Genomic DNA, 27,470 nt, shown 5'->3' on the forward strand with positions numbered 1-27,470 from the left:
AGTAACACTGAGAAATCTTCCTTTTACCCCATCTCCATCCACTCTGTTCCTCCCCATTCCATATGTACCCGTTTTTAGTTATTTATTTAATTAGTTCTAGTGTTCCTTCAGACAAATATAAATCAATAAAAATATACTTTTATTTCCTTTATCAAATGATAATGTACTTACTGTTCTTTGACTTTTTGAACTTTACTTATTTTGTTAAATTATATACTAGATATCACTCCATGTCAGTATATAGAGATCTTCATTTTTTACAAATAGCTTACTAATGTTGAATTGCTTGGTTATACCATAGTTCATTCTAACAAATACTGGTTGTTAGATTGTTTTGAGTTTTTTTGACAAGTTTTTTTCTTATTAGAATTAACATAACAGTAAATAACCTTGCATACATGTTCTTTTATATGGGTACAGGTGTGATAGCAAAATAGAGTAAATAAAAATGGGTTTTCTGAATTAAAGGGTAAATGAATCCCTAGATATTATTATATTCCTCTCAATTTGTACCATTTTATACTTCCAGCAGCAATGTATGAGTATTCTTGTTTTCCCACAGCCTTGATAAGTATGTTGACAAACTCTTTGATTTTTGCCAACCTGATGGAATAAGTAGGTATCTCAGTATAGTCTTGTAAACATTTTATTGAGAAAATTTTCAAGCAGAAAAAAATAATTGTACAATGAAAACCTATCTATCCACCACCTAGGTTCTACAATTAACATTTATCTCTTCAACAACATTTTAATTTTTAAATAATTTCTATATATAATGTAGAAAGAATTTTACAGTTATTACTATACTGTAAACCCATCTTTGATATTCTATTGTCAACATTTTACTATACATGACTTATCACATATCTATCCATTGCTTTCTCCATTCATTGATTTATTTATTTTTTTCTCTTTTTTTTCTTATAAATATATTTTATTGATTTTTTACAGAGAGGAAGAGATAGGGATAGAGAGTTAAAAACATCGATGAGAGAGAAACATCGATCAGCTGCCTCTTGCACACCCCCTACTGGGGATGTGCCCGCAACCAAGGTACATGCCCTTGACCGGAATCGAACCTGGGACCCTTGAGTCCACAGGCCAACGCTCTATCCACTGAGCCAAACCGGTTTCTGCTCATTGATTTATTTTTTGATGCATTTATTTTGGGGGGGCTTTCTTTTTTCCTTTATTGATTAAAGTATTACATATGTGTCCTTCCCCCCCATTGTCCCCCTACCCCTCACTCATTGCCTCACCCCCCCTGGTGTCTGTGTCCATTGGTTAGGCTTATATGCATGCATACAAGTCTTTTGGTTGATTTCTCCCTCTTACCCCCATCCTCCCCGACCTTCCCTCTGAGGTTTAACAGTCTGATCAATGCTTCTCTGTCTCTGGATCTGTTTTTGTTCACCAGTTTATATTGTTCATTATATTCCACAAATGAGTGAGATCATATGATATTTATCTTTTTCTGACTGGCTAATATCACTTAGCATTATGCTCTCCAGTTCCATCCATGATGTTGCAAATGGTAAGAATTCCTTATTTTTTACTGCAGTGTAGTATTCCATTATGTAGATGTACCACAGTTTTTTAATCCACTCATCTGCTGATGGGCACTTAGGCTGTTTCCAAATCTTAGCTATGGTAAATTGTGCTGCTATGACCATAGGAGTGCATATATCCTTCCTGATTGGTGTTTCTAGTTTCTTGAGATAGGTGCAGCCACTGTGGAGAACAGTATGGAGTTGCCTCAAAAAACTAAAAATGGAACTCCCATTTGATGCATTTCAACATAAATTGAAATAGCCATATACTTCTTCCTAATTACTTTAGCATGCATATCATAACTACAATTGTATGGTTGTTCTTTCTCTTTTAATATAAATTTCACATTAAATGAGATACACAAATCCTAAAGGTACATTTGCTTGATTTTGATAAACACTTGTGTAACCAAATCTTTATCAAGTTATAATCTCATAAATTTCCTTTCTGTCCTTTTCTAGGTCCCCACCCCAACATCCACACTGTCAACTATATTATAATGACTTTTATCATAAATTAATTCTACCTATTCTAGAACTCCATATGGAGTCATACAGTATGTCTTTTCTTTGCAAGGTTTTGTTTTTTCCACACAGAATATTGTTTTTGCAATCCATTCATGTTATTGTGTATATCAGTAGTTCTTTATTTTTATTATTATGTCTTTTATTTATAAACTAGAGGCCTGGTTAACAAAATTCATGCACGGGGGGTGGGTGGGTCCCTCAGCCCAGCGGCATCCTCTCCAATCTGGGACCCCTCAGGGGATGTCTGATTGCCGGTTTAGGCCTGAGTGGGATTGGGCCTAAACCGGCAATTGGACATCCCTCTCAAAATCCGGGACCGCTAGCTCCTAACTGCTCACCTGCCTGCCTGCCTAATTGCCCCTAACCACTCTGCATGCCAACCTGGTTGCCCCTAATTGCTCTCCCCTGCAGGTCTGATCCACCTAACCACCTCTGACTGAGCCCCTGCCACCATGGCTTTGTCCGGAGGGATGTTCAATCTAATTAGCATATTACCCTTTTATTAGTATAGATGGTTACTGAGCAATGCATTCTGGGGAACATGGGGAAGCGGCCTTATGACTCAGAGACCAGGGACTCGACAGGAAGCTGGAAGGTGTGGTCTCACTCAACAGAGGATGGGCCCTGGATCATGGGCGAGGCCTGGACTGTGTTTAGGTCCAAGGAGCCTCCCTCCTCCAGGCACCACTTGCTCAGTGGCCTCCCGCACACACCCCGACCCGGGTTCAAACCTGCAACCTTTCAATGTATAGAATGAAGCTCCAAGCAATGGAGCCACCCGGCCAGGGCAGTTATTCTTGGCTTTTATTTTATTTTATTTTTTACTTTTTTTATTAAATCTTTATTGTTGAATGGTTTACATAGGTCCCCTTTCCCCCCATTAACCTTTTCCAGCCTACTACCCCTCCAGGCCCTCACCACCCCATTGTCTGTGTCCAGGGGTGATGCATATATGCACACAAGGTCATTGGTTGATCTCTTCCCATCCACCCACCCTCCGCTGCCTTCTCTCTGAGGTTCCACAGTCTGTTCATGTGTCTGTATCTCTGGGTCCATTTTTGTTCATCAGTGTATTCGGCTCATTAGGTGTTAAAAGTGCTCTGGTTGTGACCACTTGGGTTTTCTAAAGATGCAGTCATATCACGTACAAATCTTTTTTCTTTTTCCAAATGTACTTGTGGACACATTGGAATATAGATACCAGAAATAGAAGTCTGTGAATAAGTTGGGAATAGGATGCTTTTTCTTTCATGACATTGTGTACATGATCCTGTGCTCACGCCATGTTGAGAACACCCAGTACTGTGGCTGCAGGGAGGCTCTCATTGACAACTCATCCACATAGAGCCATAGCCTCCCTCTCCATCAGCCACAGCTCCCGGGACAGACGCATGCACCCCTCAGCAGAGGTGGGAGCACTTGGTCACCTCCCACAGGCTTGCCCCTTGTCATCACCAGGTGGGGTCCACCTTCCACATATCCCCCTCTTGTTCCTACTCCCAGGCCTTTCCATGCACTTCCTCTCACCCAGCCCCCTCCCTCCTCCCATCATGTCCAGAGCCCCAGGTGCTGTCCCTGCGAGATCTGTGACACTCCCTACTGGACCGTTCCATCTTATTCTTCCATGGTGTCCAGTGTTTCTTCTGCCTCGTTAACTTGGTTTGAATCTGAACGGAAATGGCTCCATCTTCTATTCCTTTTGTGTCCTTTCCTCACCTAAGTTAATGTCGTGTCCTTAGTATGTGGCTATGAGATGTCTCTGTGACTGAGCTGGGAAACCTTTCACGTTTCTCTTTCCTTTTCTTTTCATCTCAGGATAAGTGAGCTCTGCGGTTTGCCTGGGACCAAAGGCCCTGGGAATACAATGCTGAGCCCTCTGAACTCATTTTATTCTTTATTGTATTATTTGATTCCTGGGGTTGAATTAAACAGGAAAACAGAAGAAAATATACCCTTAGATATACAATCTGAGTTATTACCCGGAGTTTTCTGCGGGAGAAGACCCTGAGGCATGAGACCCATGTGTTTATTGGTCAGTTTCCTCAACTATGGAATGAAAGTTGAACCTGCCCCTGGGATCCTTTGGAGGTTGCATATGATGCATCCAGAGGGATTAACTGGCGGCTCGGAGAGTAAGATCACAAGTCAACAGACACTTCTTTCCTTTACCCAGACAGAGTTAGAAAAACACAACTCTTTTTATCATAACACCAGGAAGGGCTATGCCTGTGGGAGGAGGTGCAGGGAACCAGGGCTGCCCCCTTGCTCCTGCCCCACCCTCCCTCCCTCCATCCCTGCACTGGCCCAGCCTCCTGGCTCAGCCCCTCCCCCATCCTGCAGGGAGGAGCATGCACAGTTTCTTGCAGACATGGAAGCAGCTGTGGAGTAGGGAGGTGGCGGTTTTTCCCAAAGAGGATGTTTGTGCTTTAAAACTGATGCTCTCCATCCACCTCCCAGCAGTAAAGTCTGAGGGTCACTGCAGGCTCTGAAGTCCTTGTTGAAGTCTCTGCTCTGGAGCCTCTCACAGCGGTGAGTCCGCATCCCAGGAAGCTGCGCAGTGGAGGCGCCATGTTCCTTTCGGAAGAAACTGAGGATAGATCTGAGCCTGCCAGCTCGGGGGAGGGACCAGGAGGTCTGCCTTGCGCCCACGGGCCAATCCCTAGTCCCGCTCCACTGCCACCCAGCCTGGTTCCCCTTGGCTGTCCGTTTGCCATCCAGCAATGGAGCCTGCAAGCCGGGTGTGGGGGTGGGGGAAGGACTTAGAGGTGCTCCACGTACCTCTTGGTGACCAGTTGTTTGGTCGTTTAGGTCATGACACCTCTGGCCTTTTATTATTATTACTAGCATTCCCGTTGCAGGAAAAATCCTGCAATAGGGTTTCCTGCTGCACTCTATCCCGCCCTGCTTGCTCTCCTCCCTTGTCCCCCGCCCCGCCTTCTCTGCCAGCCCGCCCGCTCTCCTTCCTTCACCCCCGGCCCCACCTCCGCTCCTCCCTTCTCCCCTGCCCAGCCTTCTCCGCCAGCCTGTCTGCTTTTCCCTTCTCCCCCGGCCCTGCCTCCGCTCCTCCCTTCTCCCCCGCCCCGCCTTCTCCACCAGCCCGCCCGCTCTCCTTCCTTCACCCCTGGCCCCACCTCCGCTCCTCCCTTCTCCCCTGCCCAGCCTTCTCCGCCAGCCTGTCTGCTTTTCTCCCTTCTCCCCCGGCCCCGCCTCCGCTCCTCCCTTCTCCTCCCCCCAGCTTGCTTGCTTGCTTCTCCGCAGCTTTGCTCCCTTCTGCAGCTCTTGGCTTCTTTCTACACTGTCTTGATATGCAAATTAGCCGTCATCTTTGTTGGGGTAATTTGCATACTCGTCCTGATTGGTTGGTGGGCGTGGCTTGGGCGTAGCGAAGGTGCGGTCAATTTGCATATTTGTCTATTATTAGGTAGGATGATATACTGAAGTTTCTTTATCCATTCTATGTTTATGGGCACAGGACTGTGTCGTTTTTTACTATTATGAGTAAAGCTGTTAAGAATAATCTTTTAAAAGTCTTTACATGGATATTTGCTTTCATTTTGCTTGGGCAAATTTCTAAGAATAGAATTATTGAGTCATAAGATAGGTGTACGTTAGTTGTATAAGAAACTACTGGAGGTTTTTTCAAAATGGTTGTACCATTTTAACTCACACCAATATTGTTTGAAAGTTTCAATTGTTCAATATTCTCTCCAACATTTGGTGTTATAATTCTTTTCATTTTTGAATTTTGGTAGCTGTGTTGGTAATATATTTTGGTTTAGCTTGCATTTCCCTAATGACTAAAGATGTTGAGCTCTTTTACATATACTGATAATGTGCAGATTCAAAAATATTTCCCTTTTTAAAATATGAGTTGTTTCTCTTTGTATTAAGCTGGAAGTAATCTTTATATATTGTGCATATTGGTCTGTTGTCATACTGGTTTATGAGTATTTTATCCCTATCTGGCTTGCCTATTCATTTTCTTTTTTGGAGAATTTTTAAAAGCTTATTGAGCCAATCTGATGACATACACCAGAGAATAAGCTCTCAAATGTTCCTGCCTAGTCATTTTCTTATTAGTATATTTTGATAAACAAAAGAATTAATTTTACTGATGTTTCATTTTTCAGTTTTTTTCTTATATAATTATTATATACTATGTTTTATCTAAGAAAACTTTCCCTGTCTCAAAGTTGCAAGGATATTCTATATTTTATTTTGTAAATTTTATAGTTTTAACTTTTATGTTTGATTATCAACCATCTCAAATAATTTTTATTCAGCATCATTTGCTTAAAAGAACTCCCTCCCAATTAGAGTACTTTGGTATCAATGTCAAAGATCAAATGACTATATATGAGTGGGTCTATTTCTGTGTTGTCAATTCTACTTACCTATTTTATTTTTCTTAAGTCAGTATCAATAGTTTATATAAATGGCTTTACAGTAAGACTGAATGCCAGGTAATTAACTCCTCTATTTGGTTCTTCTTTTTTAAAAAAATTTCTTTAGATATACTAGGTCCTTTGCTTTTAATGTTAGGGTAGTTTAATTTTTTATTTACATTATTATGAGTAAAATTGAACATATTTTTATATGTTTAAATGACACATTTTTTTTCTGATAAGCTGATCATGTCCTTTGCTAATTTCTCTATTGGTTTCTTATACCCTCTTGATTTTGGTCCACCTAATTATATATAGGAATAGAACTGGCCTAGCTTTTGTGGCAATTTTTATTCCTTTCTGGTTTACAAGGAATTGGACTCTACTGGCTAATATTTTGGCTCCCAGAGAATAATCTGTACATCTTAATGCTTCTGAAACATGTTGGATTGATTTCCATTAAAGCAATAAGACAACATTACCCAACTTAACCATGATAGATTCTGCCACCCAACGCCTCAAACTACCTCAGTACAAATTATCCTTAGATAAGAGCTCTGTCTGCTAGCAAACAATTCAGGTCAGCTATAAATGGTAACACTCAAAGTTATAGGTAATGTTTCCCACCAATTACTTCCCCCAGCTTAGACCTGTGACCATAAAAATTATTGATTGAGACATTCCAATCAATAAGCTATGTAGCAAGCAGTCTCTATGAAAATTACTCCTCCATTGTATTTTATTTATAAAAATGTCCTTGGGACAGGGGTTGGGAAGAAATGGGTTGAAGCCTATTTTAAACAGCTTCTTAACAGCATTTGACTGATCTTGGAAAAGAAGTATAGAACCCTAATATTCTAATAGGAACCATTCTCAAATATTAAACCCAAGTACAGTTCTTAAGGTTCTAGAAGAAAAAAGAATTTGGGATTTTCTGCCATGTATTGCCTTCATTCTCAAACATTTATTATATTCTCTTTTTTTAAGTTTGTTTATTTATTTATTTATTTATTTATTTATTTATTTATTTATTTATTTTATTAAGGTATTATATGTGTACATATTACCATTGTCCCCCCCACCCCACACCCATACATGCCCTCACCCCCCAGAGTTTTGTGTCCATTGGTTATGCTTATATGCATGCATACAAGTCCTTCGGTTGATCTCTTATCTCCCCCACCTCTCCCTAACCTTCCCCCTATAATTTGACAGTCTATTTGATGCTTTACTGTCTCTGTATCTATATTTTTGTTCATCAGTTTATAATGTTCTTTATTATCCATAAATGAGTGAGATCATGTGGTATTTTTCTTTCATTGACTGGCTTATTTCACTTAGCATAATGTTCTCCAATTCCATCCAGGTTGCTGCAAATGATGAGAATTCCTTCTTTTTTATGGCAGCATAGTATTCCATTGTGTAGATGTACCATAGTTTTCTTTTTTTTAAATTTCTTTATTGATTAAGGTGTCAAATATTTGTCCTCATCCCCCCATTCCCATCCCACACCCCTCCCCACGGATGCCCCAACCCCCTGTTGAACTTAACCATTGGTTAGGCTCATATGCATGCATACAAGACCTTTGGTTGATCTCTCCCCCCTCCCCCCACCCTCCCCTATCCTCCCTCTGAGGCCGATAGTCCGATCAATGCCTCCTTGTTTCTGGTTCTGTTGTTGTTCATCAGACTATGTTGTTCACATTTCCCCTAGATGAGCGAAATCATGTGTCACTAGAGATATACTTATAAGAACTGAATGTGAGACGAGCAATAATAGTTATGCTGACAGGCAAATGAATCAGTCTGTAGTGAGTTTCTTTCTGGACCAACAGTTCTTTTGAGACCCAATATCAATGTCCACCAGTTCCTCATGTGTACATGTCGGCACTGACCCCTCAGCTCTGGATGGTGGACAAATGGTGGTAATGCAGGTCTGACTCCCTCTGGTTTGGTCTCGGCCGGACCCAGGGGCACGGCTTCACCCGGACCCAGGGGCACGTGGCCTCACCCGGGCCCAGGGGGTGCGTGGCCTCACCTGGACCCAGGTGCATGTGGCTTCACCCGGACCCGGGACCCAGCCTCACCTGGATCAGATGTACCATAGTTTTCTGATCCAGTCATCTGCTGACCGGCACCTAGGTTGTTTCCAAATCTTAGCTATTGTAAATTGTGCTGCTATGAACATAGGGGTGCATATATCCTTTCTGATTGGTGTTTCTAGTTTCTTCGGATATATTTCCAGGAGTGGGATTACTGGGTCAAATGGGAGTTCCATTTTCATTTTTTTTGAGGAAACTCCATACTGTTCTCCACAGTGGCTGCACCAGTCTGCATTTCCACCAGCAGTGCACAAGGGTTCCTTTTTCTCCGCATCCTTGCCAACACTTGTCGTTTGTTGATTTGTTGATGATAGCCATTCTGACAAGTGTGAGATGGTACCTCATTGTTGTTTTGATTTGCATCTCAAGGATAATTAGTGACTTTGATCATGTTTTCATGTGTCTCTTGGCCTTCCTTCTGTCTTCTTTTGAAAAGTTTCTATTTAAGTCCGTTGCCCATTTTTTAATTGGATCATTTATCTTCCTTTTATTAAGTTGTATAAGCTGCCTGTAGATGTTGGAGATTAAACCTTTATCAGTGATAGCATTTGCAAATATGTTCTCCCATGCAGTGGACTTTCTAGTTGTTTTGTTGATGGTTTCTTTTGCTGTAAAAAAGCTTTTTATTTTGATGTAGTCCCATTTGTTAATTTTCTCTTTAGCTTCCATTGCCCTAGGGGCAGTGTCAGTGAAGAAGTTCTTTTGGCATATGTCTGAGATTTTTTTTGCCTGTGGATTCCTCTAGTATTTTTATGGTTTCCCGTCTTATGTTTAAGTCCTGTATCCATTTTGAGTTTATTTTTGTGTATGGTGTAAGTTGGTGATTTAGTTTCATTTTTTTTTTGCATGTGTGTGTCCAATTTTCTCAACACCATTTCTTGAAGAGACTGTCTTGACTTCATTGTATGTTCATGCCTCCTTTGTCAAATATTAATTGAGCATAGTGGTTTGGGTCGATAGCTGGATTCTCCTTTCTGTTCCATTGATCTATATGTCTGTTCTTGTGCCAGTACCAGGCTCTTTTGAGAACTGTGGCTTTGTAATACATCTTGAGGTCTGGTATTGAGGTCCCACCTACTTTATTCTTCTTTCTCAGGATTGCTGTGGCTATTTGGGGTCTTTTTTTATTCCAGATGAATTTTTGGAGAGTTCTTTCTAGGTCTGTGAAATATGCTGTTGGTATTTTGATGGGGAGTGCATTGAATCTGTAGATTGCTTTGGGTAGTATGGACATTTTAATGATGTTGATTCTACCAATCCATGAACATGGTATGTTCTTCCATCTGTTTATGTCTTCCTCTATCTCTTTTTTCAGTGTCCTGTAGTTTTCCATGTATAGGTCTTTTACCTCCTTAGTTAAGTTTATTCCGAGGTATCTTAGTTTTTTTGGGGTGATGGTAAATGGGGTTGCTTTTTTAGTCTCTTTCTGTAAGTTCACTATTGGTGTATAGAAATGCCTTAGATTTCTTGGCGTTAATTTCTTATCCTGCTACATTGCCGAATTCATTTATAAAATCTATTAGTTTTTTGATGGAGTCTTTTGGGTTTTTTATGTACAATATCATGTCATCTGCAAATAAGGATAGCTTTACTTCTTCTTTTTCAAGTTGGATGCCTCTTATTTCTTCTTCTTGTCTAATTGCAATGGCTAATACTTCTAGTACTATGTCAAATAGGAGTGGTGAGAGAGGGCATCCCTGTCTTGTTCCTGTTCTTAGGGGAAATGGTTTTAGCTTTTGCCCATTGAGTATGATGTTTTTTTCTGTGGATTTATCATATATAGATTTCATTATGTTGAGGTATGGTCCTTCTATTCCCACTTTGTTGAGAGTTTTTATCAAGAAAGGGTGTTGGATTTTGTCAAATGCTTTTTCTGCATCTATTGATATGACTATGTGATTTTTTTCTCTCAATTTGTTTATGTGATGTATCACGTTTATTGATTTGCGGATATTGTACCATCCTTGCATTCCTGGGATAAATCCTACTTGGTCATGGTGTATGATCTTTCTGATGTACTGCTGGAACCGATTTGCTAGAATTTTGTTGAGGATTTGGGCATCTATGTTCATGAGGGATATTGACCTATAATTCTCTTTCATTGTGTTGTCTTTATCTGGTTTTGGTATTAGGGTGATGCTGGCTTCATAGAAGGAGCCTGGAAGTGTTCCTTCCTCTTGAATTTTTTGGAATAGTCTGAGGAGGATAGGTTTTGTTCTTCCTTGAATGTTCGGTAAAACTGTCCTGTGTAGCCGTCTGGCCCTGGGCTTTTGTTTGCTGTAACCTTTTTGATGTCTGCTTCAATTTCTTCGATAGTTACTGGCCTGTTGAGCTGTTTAGATTCTTCCAGATTGAGTTTTGGAAGGTTATATTTTTCTAGGAATATGTCCATTTCCTCCAGGTTGTCCAGTTTGTTGGAATAGAATTGTTCGTAGTATTTTGTAACAATCCTTTGTATTTTGGCGGGGTCTGTTGTTATTTCACCACTTTCATTTCTAATTTTGTTTATTTGGGTCCTCTCTCTTTGCTTCTTGGTTAGCCTGGCTGGAGGTTCATCAATCTTGTTTATCCTTTCAAAGAACCAACTCTTGGTTTTGTTGATCTTTTATATTGTTTCTTTGGTCTCTATGTCGTTTATCTCCGCTCTGATCTTTATTATTTCCTTCCTTCTGCTTACACTGGGCTTTTCTTGTTGCTCTCTCTCTAACTCTTTGAGTTGTTGGGTTAGGTAATTTATTACCATTGTTTCTTGTTTTTTTGCAGTAGGCTTGTAGAGCTATGAACTTCCCTCTCAGGACTGCTTTCGCTGTGTCCCATAGATTTTGGATTGTTGTGTTTTCATTGTCATTTGTTGACATGATGTTTTTTATTTCTTCCTTGATCACTCTGGTAACCCAGTCATTCTTTAATAGCATTCTGTTTAGTCTCCATGTATTAGATTGTTTTTGATTGTTTTTATTGTAGTTGATTTCCAGTTATATGCCGCTGTGATCTGAGAAGATACTTGATATGATTTCTATCTTCTTAAATTTGGAGAGACTTTGCCTATGTCCTAACATATGGTCTATCTTTGAAAATGACCCATGTGCACTTGAGAAGAATGTATATTCTGTGGCTTTGGGGTGAAATGTTCTGAAGATGTCGATTAATTCCATCTAGTCTAGTGAGTCATTTAGGATTGATGTTTCTTTGCTGATTTTTTGTTTAGAGGATTTGTCCAATGGTGATAGTAGGGTATTAAAGTCTCCTACTATGATTGTATTGCTGTCAATATCTCCTTTGATATCTGCCAGGAGTTTTTTTTATGTATTTGGGTGCTCCTGTATTGGGTGCACATATGTTTACAAGAATTATTTCTTCTTGTTGGATTGATCCCTTTAGTATTATGAAGTGGCCTTCATTATCTCTTGTTATGTCCTTCACTTTGAGATGTAATTTGTCGGATATAAGTATTGCTACCCCAGCTTTTTTTTCATTTCCATTCACCTGGAAAACCTTTTTCCATCCCTTCATTCTCAGTCTGTATGCGTCTTTTTTTCTGAGTTGGGTTTCCTGTAGAGAGCTGGTATATGGGTTTTGTTTTCTTATCCAATCAGTTACCCTGTGTCTTTTGATTGGGGCATTTAATCCATTTACATTTAAAGTTATTATTGATAGGTACTTATTTGTCGCCATTTTTATTCTATACCCCTGTGTTCCTTCTTTCCTTCCTATTTCTTTCTTTCTTTCTTTTTTTTTTTTTTTTTTTTTTTTTTTACAGCAGATCCTTTAGCATTTCTTGCATTGCTGGTTTGGTGCTGATAAACTCCCTTCGTCCTCTTTTGTCTGTGAAGCTCCTGATTTCACCTTCAATTTTGATTGATAGCCTTGCTGGGTACAGTATTCTTGGATTCATACCCTTCCTTTGCATGCCTTTGTATATTTCATTCCATTCCCTTCTTGCCTGATGAGTTTCTGTTGAGAAATCAGTTGCTAGTCTGATGGGGGTTCCTTTGTATGTAACTTTCTCTCTCTCTGGCCGCTTTTAAGATTCTTACTTTGTCGTTGGTGTTTGCCAACTTAATTATAATGTGCCTTGGTGTCGGTCTTTTGGGGTTCATTTTGCTTGGAACTCTGTGAGCTTCTTGGATTTGTGTGGGTTTTTTTCTCCCCTATATCAGGGAAGTTTTCTGTTATTATTTCTTCAAACAGGTTTTCTATTCCTTGCTCAGTTTCCATTCCTTCTGGTACCCCTGTTATTCGGATGTTGTTTTGTTTTGTGTTGTCCCGAAGTTCCCTTAGGCTCTCCTCATGCTTTCTAATTTTTTTTTCTAGAAGCTGTTCTATTTGGGTATTTTTTTCCATCTTGTCTTCTATCTCACTTATACGGTCCTCTGCTTCTTCTAGTCTACTCTTGATGCTTTCTATTGAGTTCTTTACAGCAGTGATGTCATTTCTCATTTCTTCTTGGTTCTTCTTCATTTCCTCTTGGTTCTTACTCATATTGCCGAATTTGTCTTCCATTCTTTTCAGCCACCTTATGACCATTTCTCTGATAGGTTGTTTGCCTCGAATTCGATAACTTCCTTTTCTGGTGATGCCTGCTTTTCTTTCTTATGGGGGCTGTTTCTTTGTCTCCCCATGGTCTCTCTTCTCCGGATGTCTGGTTATATAGTTCTCTCTCTCCTTATCCCCGCGAAATCTGACCTTTTCTTGGTGCAGTGAAGAGTTCCTTTGAATCTGTGTGTTTGTGCAGATTGAGGGCCGGTGTTCTGGTGCTCACAGCTGTTCAGTGTTCGCCGTTGTCGCGGAAAGTTAGGCTTCCAATAAAACCCTCCTTTCCTTGCAAGTTGGCGAGTTTTCCTCCTCTGAGCCCGTTGCTCCGGGAGGGAACCCAGCCACTGTGGGTGCTGCACGGTCAGGGGAACCCTGCCTAGGACTTCTCCACCTTCTCCTGGAGTTTACCTGTCCCTTAGCTTGCCAACAGACACTCCCCGTGCGAATCTCAGCTGTTCTTACTCTTCGCCCCAGGACCAGGCTTAGAACGTGTCTCTATTCAGCCGCCATTTCTTTTCTCCCTCCATTTATTATATTCTTATTCTGTGCCAGGTACTACTTGAATCACTAGAAACACAATGGCATAGACTCTGCTCTTAAATCTCAGAGACTGCTTTCTGTTGTAATAAAATTGAAGTGGCATTATACTATGAGAGTGGTTATTTCAATAAGAACTTTTATGAATATGTATCAGTAATGTTTTAGATCAATATACAACAGCCAAACCTCAGCAAGCAGATAATAATGAAAGTTCACCTACCAGGCACACTTTATACCAGTGGCTGTCTATTAGAACTTAGTAACTAAAATATAGGAGAGATTTAGGCGCGACTTTTATAGTGACATAGTGATCAATTATTAATTAATAAGACTAATACCCATAAAAAAAGAACTATATGAGAAAGGAAATGTGCTTAAGATGAAACATTAGATTCAGATTAAACAAAAAAGAAAAAAATATGACTTTTGGAGTATTCAGTTTGGTTTATTTTTTAAATTACATTTATTGGGGTGACATTGGTCAACATGATCATATAAGTTTCAGGTGTGGATTTCTATATCACACCGTGTGTCCACAACCCAAAGTCAAATCTCCTATCACCACATATTAGGACTCTCTTCTCCCCCTACCCCCTTCCCTCTAGAAACCACCACAATGCTATTTGTGTTAACAAGTTTCAGTTTTATATCCCACATGTGAGTGAAATCATATGGTTCTTAGCTTTTTCAAATGGGCTTATTTCACTTAGCATAATATTCTCAAGGTCCATACATGTTGTTGCAAATGGCAGTATTTCATTATTTTTATGGCTGAGTAGTATTCCATTGTGTATATGTACCACATCTTCTTTATCCAGTCCTCTATCACAGGACACTTCATTTGTTTCCATGTGTTGGCCACCCTGATTAATGCTGAAATGAACATATGGGGTGCATATATCTTTTCAAACACTTAATTTTGAGGGTTTTTATTTGGATATACCCAGGAGATAGATTACTGGGTCATATGGGTTGTATGGTAGCTCTATTATTAATTTTTTAGGAATTTCCAAACTGCTTTCCATAGTGGTTTTACCAGTCTACAATTTGGTTTATAATTTACTTTTGTTCAGGTCCTCATCTAAGGTGCCTCAGTAGGCTTCATTAAGGAAGTGCCATTTGAACTGAATCTTTAAAGAAGGATGTTCCAGGTAGCTGGAATAATGTACAAAAGTATCATTGTGAAAAATAGAATGATGTGTTTGGAAATATTGAAAGAAATAAAATATACCTTGAAAAATCTATAACATATCTAGAAATCAATAAGAAAAATGTGCCTAATGTATTTGAGGGAAAAAATGAAACTCTATAAGCAACATGAAAAAGGGTAGAATTAATTCAATGATAAATTATATGTAGGGATAAAAAGAATCAATGATGTCAACTCTTCCCAAGTTTGTCTATAAATATAATGTGTTTTCAATGAGAATTCAAGTAAGAATATTTTGGAAGCACTTGGCATATCAGATTCTAAATCTGAATGTTTATCAAGCATATAATAAAACATGTTACAAAATCATTGTAATTATAGCATTGTGAACCAGTGCTGAAACAGACAAGTAGTAAACTGGTATATAATAGAGTTCAGAAACATACTCATGTATACACGGAAACTTGGTCTTTAACAGAAATTGCATCATTATTCAATGGGGAAAGAATAGATTTTTTTTAAAGTTGGTAATTGAGTAAGTGGTCTCAACTAAATAAATCCCCAATACACAATATATAAATAGGAATTAAAGTAGTAAATATTAAAAACATTTTTTAAATTATGAGAAACTGTGAAAGATCAGGAGAGATAGATTTTTGTGGCACCTTAAGATAATACAATTTTGGCAGCTCTCTTTTTAAAAATATGTTTTTATTGACTTTATAGAGAGAGGAAGGGAGAGAAAGAAACATCGATGTGAGAGAGAAAAGTCAATTGGTTGCCTCCAGTACACACCCTGAGTGGGGACTGAACCTGCAACTTGGGCATGTGCCCTGACCAGGAATCAAACCTGCGACCTTTTGGTGCATAGGACGATGCTCAACCAACTGAGACACACCAGCCATGGATGGCATCTCTCTTTAATAAAGAGGATTTAAAATTACAGATAGAAAATTGAGATACTTAATGCCCAATATCAGGTGGCCTTCAATCCAAATAGATTTTTCGTGCTCATTCAACTACCCTGAGCCATACTTGGCATTGCCTTCATGTAGAAAGATACAAGGATAGGATCTACAGTGTTGTAGCAGGGCAATGTCAGGAGTTTCTCTTCAGCACAACTCCTCAACATTAACATTTATAGAAAATTCCATCCAACAAGAGCAGAAAACACATTCTTTTTTAATGCACACAGAAAATTCACCATGATAGACCATAATCTGGGCCATTAAACAAATTTTGGCAAATTAAAAGTATTTAAATCATACAGTAGATTCTCTCACTGTTAACAGATTTAGCAAGAAATCAGTAATAGAAAGCTATCTGTAAAAATCCTGACATATTTAGAAAATAACAAAAATACTTTTAAATCATCCATTAATCAAAAGGGAAGTATTTTGAATTGAATTAAAATGAAAAAACATATCGAAAGTTGTAGAATGCATATCAAGAAGTGATTAGAAGAAAATTCATATGTGAAAAAAATGTATTAGAGAAAAGAACAATCTCAAAAAAAGTATCTAACTTTTTCCATTAAGAAATTAGACAAGAAAAACAAAATAAAGAAGACAAGCAGAAGATAGAGCAAAATAACTATAAGAACAGATATCAGTGGAATTACAAACTGAAAAACAATAGAAAAATTATATGAGACCAAATGAAGTTCTTTGAAAAGATCAATAAAATGGAAACGCCTCTATCCAGGCTAATCAAGAAAAAAGAGAAGAGACATATTACTGATATTAGGAATGAAAGATAGAACATTATTACAGAAATTAAAGGAGTAACAAGGGAGTATGACAAACAACTGCACACCCATAAATTTGACAACTTAGATGAAATGGATGAATTTCTTGAAAAGTACAAACTACTGAAGCTCACTGAAGAATAAATAGATAATTCAGATATTTATTAAAGAAATTGAGTTTGTTGTTAAAATTATCCCAACAAAGAAAACTACAGGTTCACTTGGCATCACTGATAATATTCTAGCCAACATTTAAAGAAGCAATAACACCAGTTACACACTATTTCTTTCCCAAAATTGAAGTGGATGGGTTGCTTCCCAATCATTGTATGAGGCCAGCATTACCCTAATATCAAAACCAGGCAAAGGAAAAAAATGCTACAGACCAATGTCCCTCATGAACATAGGTGTAAAAATCCTCAAGAAAATATTAGCAAAGCAAATCCAACAATAGACTTTCGCAATTTGATTTTTGACAAAGTTGCAAAGTCACTTTCAGTAGAAAAATAAGTATTTTCAATAAAGGGAGCTAAATCAATTGGGCACCTAATATGCAAAATAAAACTATATTTATTTCTTAAAGGTGACGTTGGACCAAATGGACAACCTGGGCCAATGGGACCTCCAGGGCTACCAGGAATAAGTGTTCAGGGACCACCAGGGCCACCAGGGATTCCTGGACCAATAGGCCAACCTGGTAAGATTGAAGTAAATGTATATTTTGTAGTAGCACTGATTGTATAGATGTTGTTTAGCTCTTCAAAATGTGTAACCTATGTATGTCTTTCTGAAAGAGATTTGAGAGGTAACATGTCTACTTGTATAATTAACTAATCCATGATATTTTTCCTCCCTGTTCATTTAAATTTGATCTATTAACTATAATGCTATTTTATAATTGCTTATATTGTCACAGCATATAATTGTTGGGCTAGTTGGAGTCTTGGAATCACAGACCTAAGGACGTGTAGTGCTGATTATTTCAGACCTGAGTAGCTAGATGTACTAGTACAGTATTAATAGACCTTGTTCTGTGGAATCTTTTTAACATTTCCTAACACATGAGAACTAGAGTTAACATTCTGCTAAAATAATTTTTGGCATTCTCATTCTTTTTTAATAAAATGATATGAATTTTCTTCTCTTGTGCCCATAAATCAGCAATCACTTTACAACTTATAAGCACTCTAAACTCTTTTTAAAAAATCCTCAACTGAAGATATGTTTTTATTGATTTTTAGTGAGTGAGGAAGGGAGAGAGATAAACACCAACGTGAGAGAGAAACATCAATGGGCTGCCTCCAGTATACGCTCTGAAAAAGGATTGAACCTACAATCCAGGTATGTGCCCTGACAGAGAATCAAACCCACACACTTTTTGGTGTATGGACAACGCTCCAACCAGCTGAGCCACCCAGCCAGGACTAAACTCTTTTTATATAGATATGCAAAAAAGCTTTTGTCAGCTTGTACTGAAGAAACATTTGTGTGAGGGTTTACAACTTGTGAGCACTCTAAACTTACTTGAATTTGTGGATTCTGAGCCATCTGGTGATGCGAATTCTTTTCATCTTAATCTAAGTAGGCATAGTCTTGGTTACTCTTGAGCCAACATTATGTTATTGTAAAACACTGCAATAATTCATAAAATTAAAACAAATATGGAACATTTAATCATTACTTAATTCGTTTGAACACATCAGATGACAAACACACAGTTCAGATTTACAGATATTGACTTTGAACAAAGGAAATATATTTTCTGACCTTAAATGGCAGTAGGTATTTTGTTAGTTATCATGCTAAAAATCTAGAAATACCAATTAACAATATAAAAATCCTAGAAAGTAAAAGTTACTTTTGTTTATGTCCAGTTTAAAAATTTTATTTTATGGCACATTGTACCTTTCATATGGCCCCTAACATGTCACTATTGATTTAACAATGAGAAAATTTACAGTGTGACTTTGAAGCAGATTTTTTAAAAGCAGCTGTTTCAACACTCATGAAAAAATTTTTTATCATAACAGAGAGACCTTAAGAAAAAAAAATCAATTAATTTTTAGGATTGTCCATTATAGTCTTGGCCTGCAGTTCCACAAAGATGGCTAAAATGAATTTATCATTTCTTGTATTTTGTAATTTCTTTTTTTAAATTTCTATTAAATTTCTTGGGGTAATATTAGTTTGTAAAATTATATAGGTTTCAAGTATATAATTCTATAATACATCATTTGTATTTTGCATTGTATATTTACCACCCTAAGTCAAACCTCCTTCTGTTACAATATATTTGATTCCCTTTACCCTTTTCTACCTCTCCTACCTCCTTCCCTGGGGTAACTACCATGTCTGTGTCTATGAGTATTTCATTTGTTTGTTTTTCTTATTTGTTGCTTTCAATTTTATATCCCACAGATGAGTGAAATCATATGGTTCTTTAAAATTTATTTTATTTCCCCAAATTCATGTGGTTTTGAAAATGTTTTGAATTTTTAAATCACAGCTGAGCAAGAATAAAGAAATGACTGTTAACACCATTCTGAACAAAATAAAAATACATTTATACAATGTTTCATTTGTCTAATTTTCTCTCCCTCTTTTTAATTGATGGCTATGTGGGTATATTTATTTATAAAGTATAGATAGGATGGGCAGGGAGAAAAGTAATGGTGCTGAATTTAATCTCTCTTCTTTCTTCTGTAAACACAATGTGGGCAAAAGTAGGTTTACAGTTGTGGGTACACGTAACAGAGCATATACTTGTATTATTATTTATTATTTATAATTATTCTTCACATACTTTTGCCCACCATTCTATGTACTTTGCCATAGAATTCAAGATCTTAATATTGTTCAACAAACAAATGAAGTTAACAACAACTGGCATGAAAATGTATCCAGTGCATTCATATTAATACAGAAATTTTCTCAAGTCACAAGTTTTTGCCACAAAATAGACCACATTTTGTATTTGACACATATGTGCTCAACTTTTAAAGTAAATTTTATTAGATCACCAAAGCAAAATATTATCTTAGCCCATTTCAAAAATATAATCACTTCTATTCATCTGTCTCAATAGCAGGGAGATCAGCAAGGCTATTACTAATATCTTTATATCCCTGACTTATACTGCATAGTTGAAATTCTAACTACCAATTTTTTAAATAAGAATTTTATTTAATATGCTTATGGTTTCATCTTCTAATAGAAAACTTAATGGAACGTGTTTTGTATTGTCATCTCTCCAGAGTAAAATATTCTCATTATGCTTTTCAGACTTTTCTTTTTACTTGTTTTCTGAGATTATTTAATTAAGTTTTACTATTTATCATTCTCTTTTTCAAGGCAAGCTCTACAGTTTAATATGTGTTTATAAATTAAGGACCTGTTGAATATTATTCCCTCATTTGACAGCAGGGAAATAAAGAAAAATGCCAAGGGACAAAAAACAAAGTGCTTTTTCATTCCATGCAGAAATAGAAGTTTTGGATTCTTATTACTTGACTTGGCCATTAGCTAGAAGATAACTGCTTTAATGAATCTTTCTAGAAATCACTTAAATATACTCACTTCCGAGTCCACAATTTGTTATAATGCTTGTCTAGTCTCAGGAAAAATTACGTGGCTTAATGGTTCAAATTCATCATGACTAATGTGAATCAAATAAATAAAGATTTATTAATGTCATTATCATAGATGAAGGAGAGTACATTACAGTTTTTAAATGTTAGTGGCTATAAAACCCCTGGGCTGTAGGGTGTGTGTGTGTGTGTGTGTGTGTGTGTGTGTGTGTGTGTGTAAACTTCTCACAGATAATACATGTTTTTGAAATTTTCCTTTTTTTTCCATTAACTAGTTCCATTTACCTACCAATAAATTTAAAGTACTTATAGAGCCCTAATGTACTTGACCTCCATAGATATATCCATATAATTCCTATTATTGTATAAGGAGATTCAACAGAGCTTTTGAATTTATCTTTCTTCATCCTGATTATACCAGAATTACTATTCCTGGCAGTGTTCATGGAACAAATCAATGCTGTTAAAAGTACAGCATAGTATTTTTAATACAATAAAAAATAAGAATAAAGAAAGAAACCTTGAGGAGAACTAAAATGGCAGCATAGGTAAACACATATACTTGCTGCCTCTCACAACCACATCAAAACCACAACTAAATGGCAGAACAACTACAACCCAGAACCACGGGAAACCTGGCTGAGTGGAAGTTCCACAACTAGAGAGGTGAAGAAAGCGCTTTGAGACTGGTAAGAGGTGCCGAGGCGCAAAAAGTGCTGGGATCTGGATGTGCTACTCTTTTAATCAGGAAAGAGATACAAGATCCTGCTGGCTCTGAACTCCAGTTCCAGGCAAGACTCTGGGAGACCCAGACACATACAGGGAGAAACTGGACTGTGTCATCAGGACAGGAATGCGAGGGCAGCTTTCTCTTAGAGGGGCTCGCAGTGATCATTGTTCCTGCACAGGAGTGCGGGACACGGAGAACTGGGGACTTCTCTGGTTCAGGGCTGACTGGCAACCATAGCTGTTTGCTCCGCCCTGGTGATTCCCACAGACCCCACCCCACCCAATTTATAACCCCACCCAAGCTGTGTGCATTGGCTTTTGCATATGCATGACCTGTGCTTTTACCTAAAACCTGTCAAACTACAGCTGGGTCAGAGAGCCCCAGAGTTTCCAAAAGAAGGCCCAAAGCATGGCTAGCCTTGCTTCACAGCTGAGCACTTCCAAACCCCATACAAAGAGGAGGAATCTGCAGATGTCTCTGTAGCCCCTGCTGGGCACCCCAGACAGTGGCTGACCTTGCACCTCCTTGGAGATCTAAGAGCCAGTGTACCCAGAGGTCAGAGTGAGACCATTCAGATTACAACACTTCACATTTATAAGAGACACACTCAAGGTGCAGACTCAGTGAGCACCAAAGCCCCACTGCAGCAAGTCCTGACCCATAAGGGTGTCTCCTGCACAACAGATCTTCCAGTGTAGACAAAGCTGGTCATCACAGCCAGTTGGCCTGGAGGTCAATTCCTCCCAGTGATACCAACAGCAATCAAGGGTTAACTACAACAAGACTCTGCAAACAGCCCACAAGGAGGTTCATCAAGAGCATCCACCTCAGGTGACTGGGGAGGTTGAGCCACTGGTCCCTATAGGACACCAACCACACAAGGCCACTCTATCAACTCAAGGAGACTTAGCAGTTACCCAATACATAGAAACAAACACAGGGAAGCAGCCAAAATGCAGAGAAAAAGAAACAAGTCACAAATGAAAGAAATGGATGAAAGCAAAATACTGGATATAGAGTTCAAAACCATGGTTAAAAGGTTACTCAAGAATCGTCTAGAAACCTCTGAGAAATTCAGTGAGACCCTCAAGGTGAATATGAAAAAGGACCAATCAGAAATTAAGCATACACTGACTGAAATAAAGAATAATATACAGAGATCCAACAGCAGTATAGAAGATCCCAAGAATAAAGTCAAAGATTTGAAATACGAAAAAGCAAAAAACACCCAACCAGAAAAGCAAAAAGAAAAAAGAATCCAAAAATATGAAGAGAGTGTAAGGAGCCTCTGGGACAACTTCAAGCGGACCAATATCCAAAGTATGGGGGTGCCAGAAGAAGAGAGAGAGCAAGATATTGAAAACCTATTTGAAGAAATAATGACAGAAAACTTCCCCTACCTGGTGATAGAAATAGACTTACAAGTCCAAGAAGCACAGAGAACCCCAAACAAGAGGAATCCAAAGAGGACCACAACAAAACACATCATAATTAAAATGCCAATGGCAAAAGACAAGGAGAGAATCTTAAAGGCAGCAAGAAAAACAGTTAGATACCTTCAAGGGAGTACCCATATAACTGTCAGCTGATTTCTCAACAGATACTATGCAGGCCAGAAGGGAGTGGCAAGAAATATTCAAAATGATGTATAGCAAGAACCTACAATCAAGATTACTCTACCCAGCAAAGCTATCATTTAGAATTGAAGGTCAGATAAAGAGCTTCACAGACAAGAAAAAGCTAAAGGAGTTCATTACCACCAAACCAGTATTATATGAAATGCTGAAGCGTATTCTTTAAGAAGAGGAAGAAGAAGAAAAAAGGTAAAGATAAAAAGTATGAACAACAAAGTGACAACAAATACGTATCTATCAACAAGTGAATCTAAATATCAAAAGAATAAAAAAATCTGATGAACAGAAAAAACTGGTGAATAGAACAGAATCAGGGTCATAGAAAGGGAATGGACTGACAATTCTCAGGGGAAAGGGGGCGTGGGGGGTGTGAGAAGAGATTGAACAAAAATCTTACACCTATGGACGAGGACAGTGGGGGGGTAAGGGCAAGGGGTGGGGTGAGAACTGGGTGGAGGGGAGCTAAGGGGGGAAAAAGAGGAACAACTGTAATAATCTGAACAATAAAGATTTTAAAAAATGAACAAATAAACCCATAAAAAAAGAAAGAAATTTTGCCTTGTACATGTAGGTTGCTTAATCATAGCCATCCACTAATAATTATTGAGTTCTTTGTCCCTAACCTATTAAGGTATCAATCATATTAATTTTTCAATTCTAACTAACCTGAGAATCTTAAATTCTAAAATGATTATTCAAAGCAATAAACAATCAAAGATAAGCAAAAGTGTAAAGCTGATCAACTTCAAGGAGTATTACTTTTTGTGAATGTAAATATTTTATTGTGTCTCTATTGGCAAATACCTTTGATTTATAGAATATGCTATATGAATATCTGACCTAATATCTAAAATAAATGGTTTTATTTCTTTATGCATTGCTAATATATGATAGTAGCAAATCAAATCTAATAATTTATATTTGTAAACATTTTTATTCTAATCTTTACATGATTAGCTTTGTTTCCTAACCCAATGAATTTTTTGCAACTTGCTTCTTCTTTGGTTGCTGTTGAACTGTAACACTCTGCCTCTTGAACTTCAGGTCTACCAGATAATGTAGTTTTTTCTCAAAAGTCCTACCTTAAAATGAAAGCTTTAAACATAAATATCAAACAAGATTTCTCCAGACTTAAGTCTGGTTTCTTACAATTATTTTGTAAAAGTGTTCTCTTGGAACATATTTCAAAGGACAAATAGGTATCTTGAAAACTCAGCTATTAAAAATTACTTGAGTTATCATATAACAACAAGCAATGATCCATATAGGGCTATAATAGTGCTTATTATTAGATATTTCATCATACTTCACAAATATAATAATATAAAATATATCTCCTGTTATAGTATTATACTATAAAATGGCAGCATTAGAACCATCACCACTGTGCAAATTAAAAGGAATTCTCTGATCTTCACATTAAATTTTATCAGTTTAAGGACATACTGGTATATGACATTAAACAGATCTTAAAATTCCAGCATTTTGATCTCTTGTAAAAAATAATTACATATGAATCTCCAACAATAAAATTATATCTTACTGTTAAAAGGACACTTGGAATGGTCACCTGCTCAGCCCTCAGCTTCCAGTCAGTTATGGCATATCCACACTTAACAGACAAGGACTTACATTGTTAAATAACTAAGTCACATAGCTGATAGGAACTGGAGTGGGAACTCACACCATATTTGTAGTGTAATATTTTTCCTTTAACATATTCTTTTTAACTACCTTGGTGTTTTGTGGGGTTTTTTTTTAGCAGTTCTATCTTCTAGAAAGTTACTAAAGTTATATATTTTGTAGTGTCATATTTTTTTCTGTAAAATCTGGCTGGAATACTGAGAAACAAAACAAAATCTAAAAATAATTATTAAAACATAATATACAAAGCCAAAATAAAGTCAAAGGGTGTGTTTAACTGACTTACTTGGTAGTCACTTTTATGGATTATAGAAATATATCCCAATAATTTATAATACCTTAGAGCAATGTAAATCCATGGGCCACTGTTGAACCGCAAAGTATTTATTACCAGTCTACATTGGAATTAGTATTAGAAGAAATTAAAAGTAAGCATTTAGAAACTTCTATTGCAATTTGACAGTGTAATTCTCTTTGTTAAATATAATAACCAAAAGTTAAGCTTGTATTTTGTTTGTCTTTTTATTTTATTTTTTAGTAATCATTTTGTATTTTATAAAAAATACTAGTGGACTGTTGCACGGATTTGTGTACATTGAAAGGAAATTAATTAGAAGAAATATTTTAATAACATAACCCATGGCCGAAGGTGAAATCACATGGCCCTGTGAGGAATCGGGTGACGCACCCCAGAACCACCGCTGCCAAGTCACCACAGCTCGGCAGCATCTGCCTTGAGTGTCTGCCTCCTGGTGGTCAGTGTATGTCATATGTACCTGCTGGTTGGACAGTTGGATGGTCACTTAGCCTTTTATATATATATAGATTAGTCCATGATGGACCAAGAATTAAGAAAAGACTGATCTTTCACCATAAATAATTTGAGAAGTACTTTCTTAGAGAAATATACACGAAAGTCCTAAAGTTCAATTGTTAGGTCATTTTATATACATGATGTCAAAAATATATTTTTAACTCACTGTTAGGTTTGTTATACATCAGATTCTATCACTTGTTTGCTAGCAAAATAACTAGATACCCCTCTTAAAATTGCTTTAATAACTTTTTAACATTGGTGTTGTCTTAACTAGGCTTGCATGGAATACCAGGAGAGAAGGGGGATCCAGGGCCTCCTGGGTTTGATGTTCCAGGACCCCCTGGTGAGAGAGGCAGTCCAGGGATCCCTGGAGCACCTGGTCCTGTGGGACCCCCAGGATCGCCAGGTCTTCCAGGAAAAGCAGGCACCCCTGGATTTCCAGGTAATTTGTTTAAAGTTTTCTCTGGTTTTGGATTCAGGCAATTAATTGATATGACTGTAGTATATTTTTCTCTTGTAATTTTCTGGATTGACACTGTTCCTTAAGGAAAAGTGTTAAATGAATTTGATTTCAGGAAACTGAATTTGCTATTTGTATTATATTTTCTCTGTGAGAATTCTAATTATATATTACTGTATAACAAACAACCCCAAAATTTGATGGTTTAAATAAACCATTTTATTTTGTTCAAGATTTTGTAGGTCAGGAATTATGGGATGCCTTAATGAACTCATTTAACTCTGCTCCACATGACACCAGCTGGAGTAGTTGGGGATGAAGGATTTACTTCCAAGATGGCAATTCTTTGGTATCTGAGTATTCCTTAGCTTCTTTACATGGTATCTCATTATCCATAGTGCCTCCTCACATGGCCTGGACTACTCACATTATGGTAATGTCAGGGTAGTTACCTTCTTTTCAGGGCTACTGGTTTTCAAAGGAGAGAACTCCCCAAACCAAAAGTGAGTGTTCAAGAGCCCTAGATGGAAACTGCAAGACTTCTTATGCTCTCACGTTGGGAGTCATACAGTGTCACCTAATCAAGGTCAAGTCACAGAGTCAGCCCAAATTCAAGGAGAGAAGGCTACACAATGATGTGTATAATGGGATATGTTTGTTTTTTTTTTTATTTGTGGCTCATCTTTGGAGGTTAGATACCACATTGAGTCTTTTTATTCATTGCTTTTGACAATAGTGGTCACTAAGGTTACAATAGTTGAAAAGGTGTAAAACTTAGTGATTTCCCTCCAAATCTCAATAGTTTTCCAGTTAATATCTTACAACATATCTTTTATCTTTCTAAGATCAAGGAAAGGTAAAAGTTACTTATTGATATTCTTCAAAGGTACCAAAGGTGAAATGGGTATCATGGGACCTCCAGGCCCACCAGGACCGTTGGGAATTCCTGGCAGGAGTGGTGTTCCTGGTCTCAAAGGTAATATTCAGAGTTTTCTGGCAGATGCATATAAGAGAGAAGATTAAACATCGCTTTATTTCATTACAGAATATTTTTATTTGACTAGGTAAATGAGCTATAGTTACTTGTATTTGGTTTCTATGTGATATGGCATTTAAATATGTTCTATTTTCAATTTGGTGGAATACTTAGTTTGGATACCATGAAACATGGTAAATAATGACATACAAGAATTAAATTTTCATTTTATTTACAGTCCCTATAGTTGTCAAAGAATCTCAGAAGAAAGAGGGATTGTCATTTGAGTGTAAAAATGTGTGTGAGCTCAAGTTATTCATAGATAATAACCAAGGTGCTTAAGTGTTTTGGGTGGCCGGTGGCCTACCAAACTATGAAATGTATGAATAATGTTTGTATATATTAATCCTGGATGTATAAATCTGATATGTTGTGTCTTCCCCACACATGTCTATTTTAGGTGATGATGGTTTGCAAGGTCAGCCAGGGCTTCCTGGTCCTATAGGAGAAAAAGGTGGTAAAGGAGAGCCTGGCCTTCCTGGCCCTCCTGGGCCAATGGATCCAGATCTGCTGGGCTCAAAAGGCGAGAAGGGGGAGCCTGGTTTACCAGGTAAGTGAAGGTATTATTTATTAATAAATTTTCAGATATATCTGAAGTTCAATTTTTGATATCATTAAAAGTGACTTGTAGTCCTGGATTCACCAACAAAAGGTGAATCAATTTTTGTAATGAAAATTAATTTCCACTTGATTTTTACTATTTCATTGATCTACTTTTGTTTGAGTATTTTATTTTTAGTTTATCTGTCACAAACTGAAAAATTTTAAAATAAACTTAGGCAGTCACCTTCAGGCCTTCCAGAATGAATTCTAGGGTGTAGCTGAGAGAAAAAGATAGTCAGAATCATTTGGAAAACAAATTATAGTGTTTAAGAAATGTCCTGGTCCTTTAATCCCCCCCCCATTGAAACCAGATGGAGAAGAGTGATACATTATTGTCCTGCAGTATTTTGATATCCATATCATACATTGCTTTGAAATACAGTTCATTGTTATTTTATCTTGGCAGAATAAACAAGTACTG

General features: G+C 37.5%; 1 protein-coding gene across 1 annotated transcript in view; it reads left to right on the forward strand.

Moving 5' to 3' along the window:
* COL4A5 (collagen type IV alpha 5 chain) overlaps nt 1-27,470 on the forward strand; it is a 325,412-nt gene that overhangs the window by 211,296 nt on the left and 86,646 nt on the right. Inside the window, exons 30-33 of the mRNA XM_079764916.1 lie at nt 17,122-17,235; nt 25,225-25,392; nt 26,297-26,386; nt 26,847-26,996. Of these exons, the coding sequence (XP_079621042.1) occupies nt 17,122-17,235; nt 25,225-25,392; nt 26,297-26,386; nt 26,847-26,996 (522 nt within the window). The remainder of the gene's footprint in view (nt 1-17,121; nt 17,236-25,224; nt 25,393-26,296; nt 26,387-26,846; nt 26,997-27,470) is intronic.

Source organism: Cnephaeus nilssonii (genome assembly GCF_951640355.1).
Source record: "Cnephaeus nilssonii genome assembly, chromosome: X".
NCBI classification, from domain to species: Eukaryota; Metazoa; Chordata; class Mammalia; order Chiroptera; family Vespertilionidae; genus Cnephaeus; species Cnephaeus nilssonii.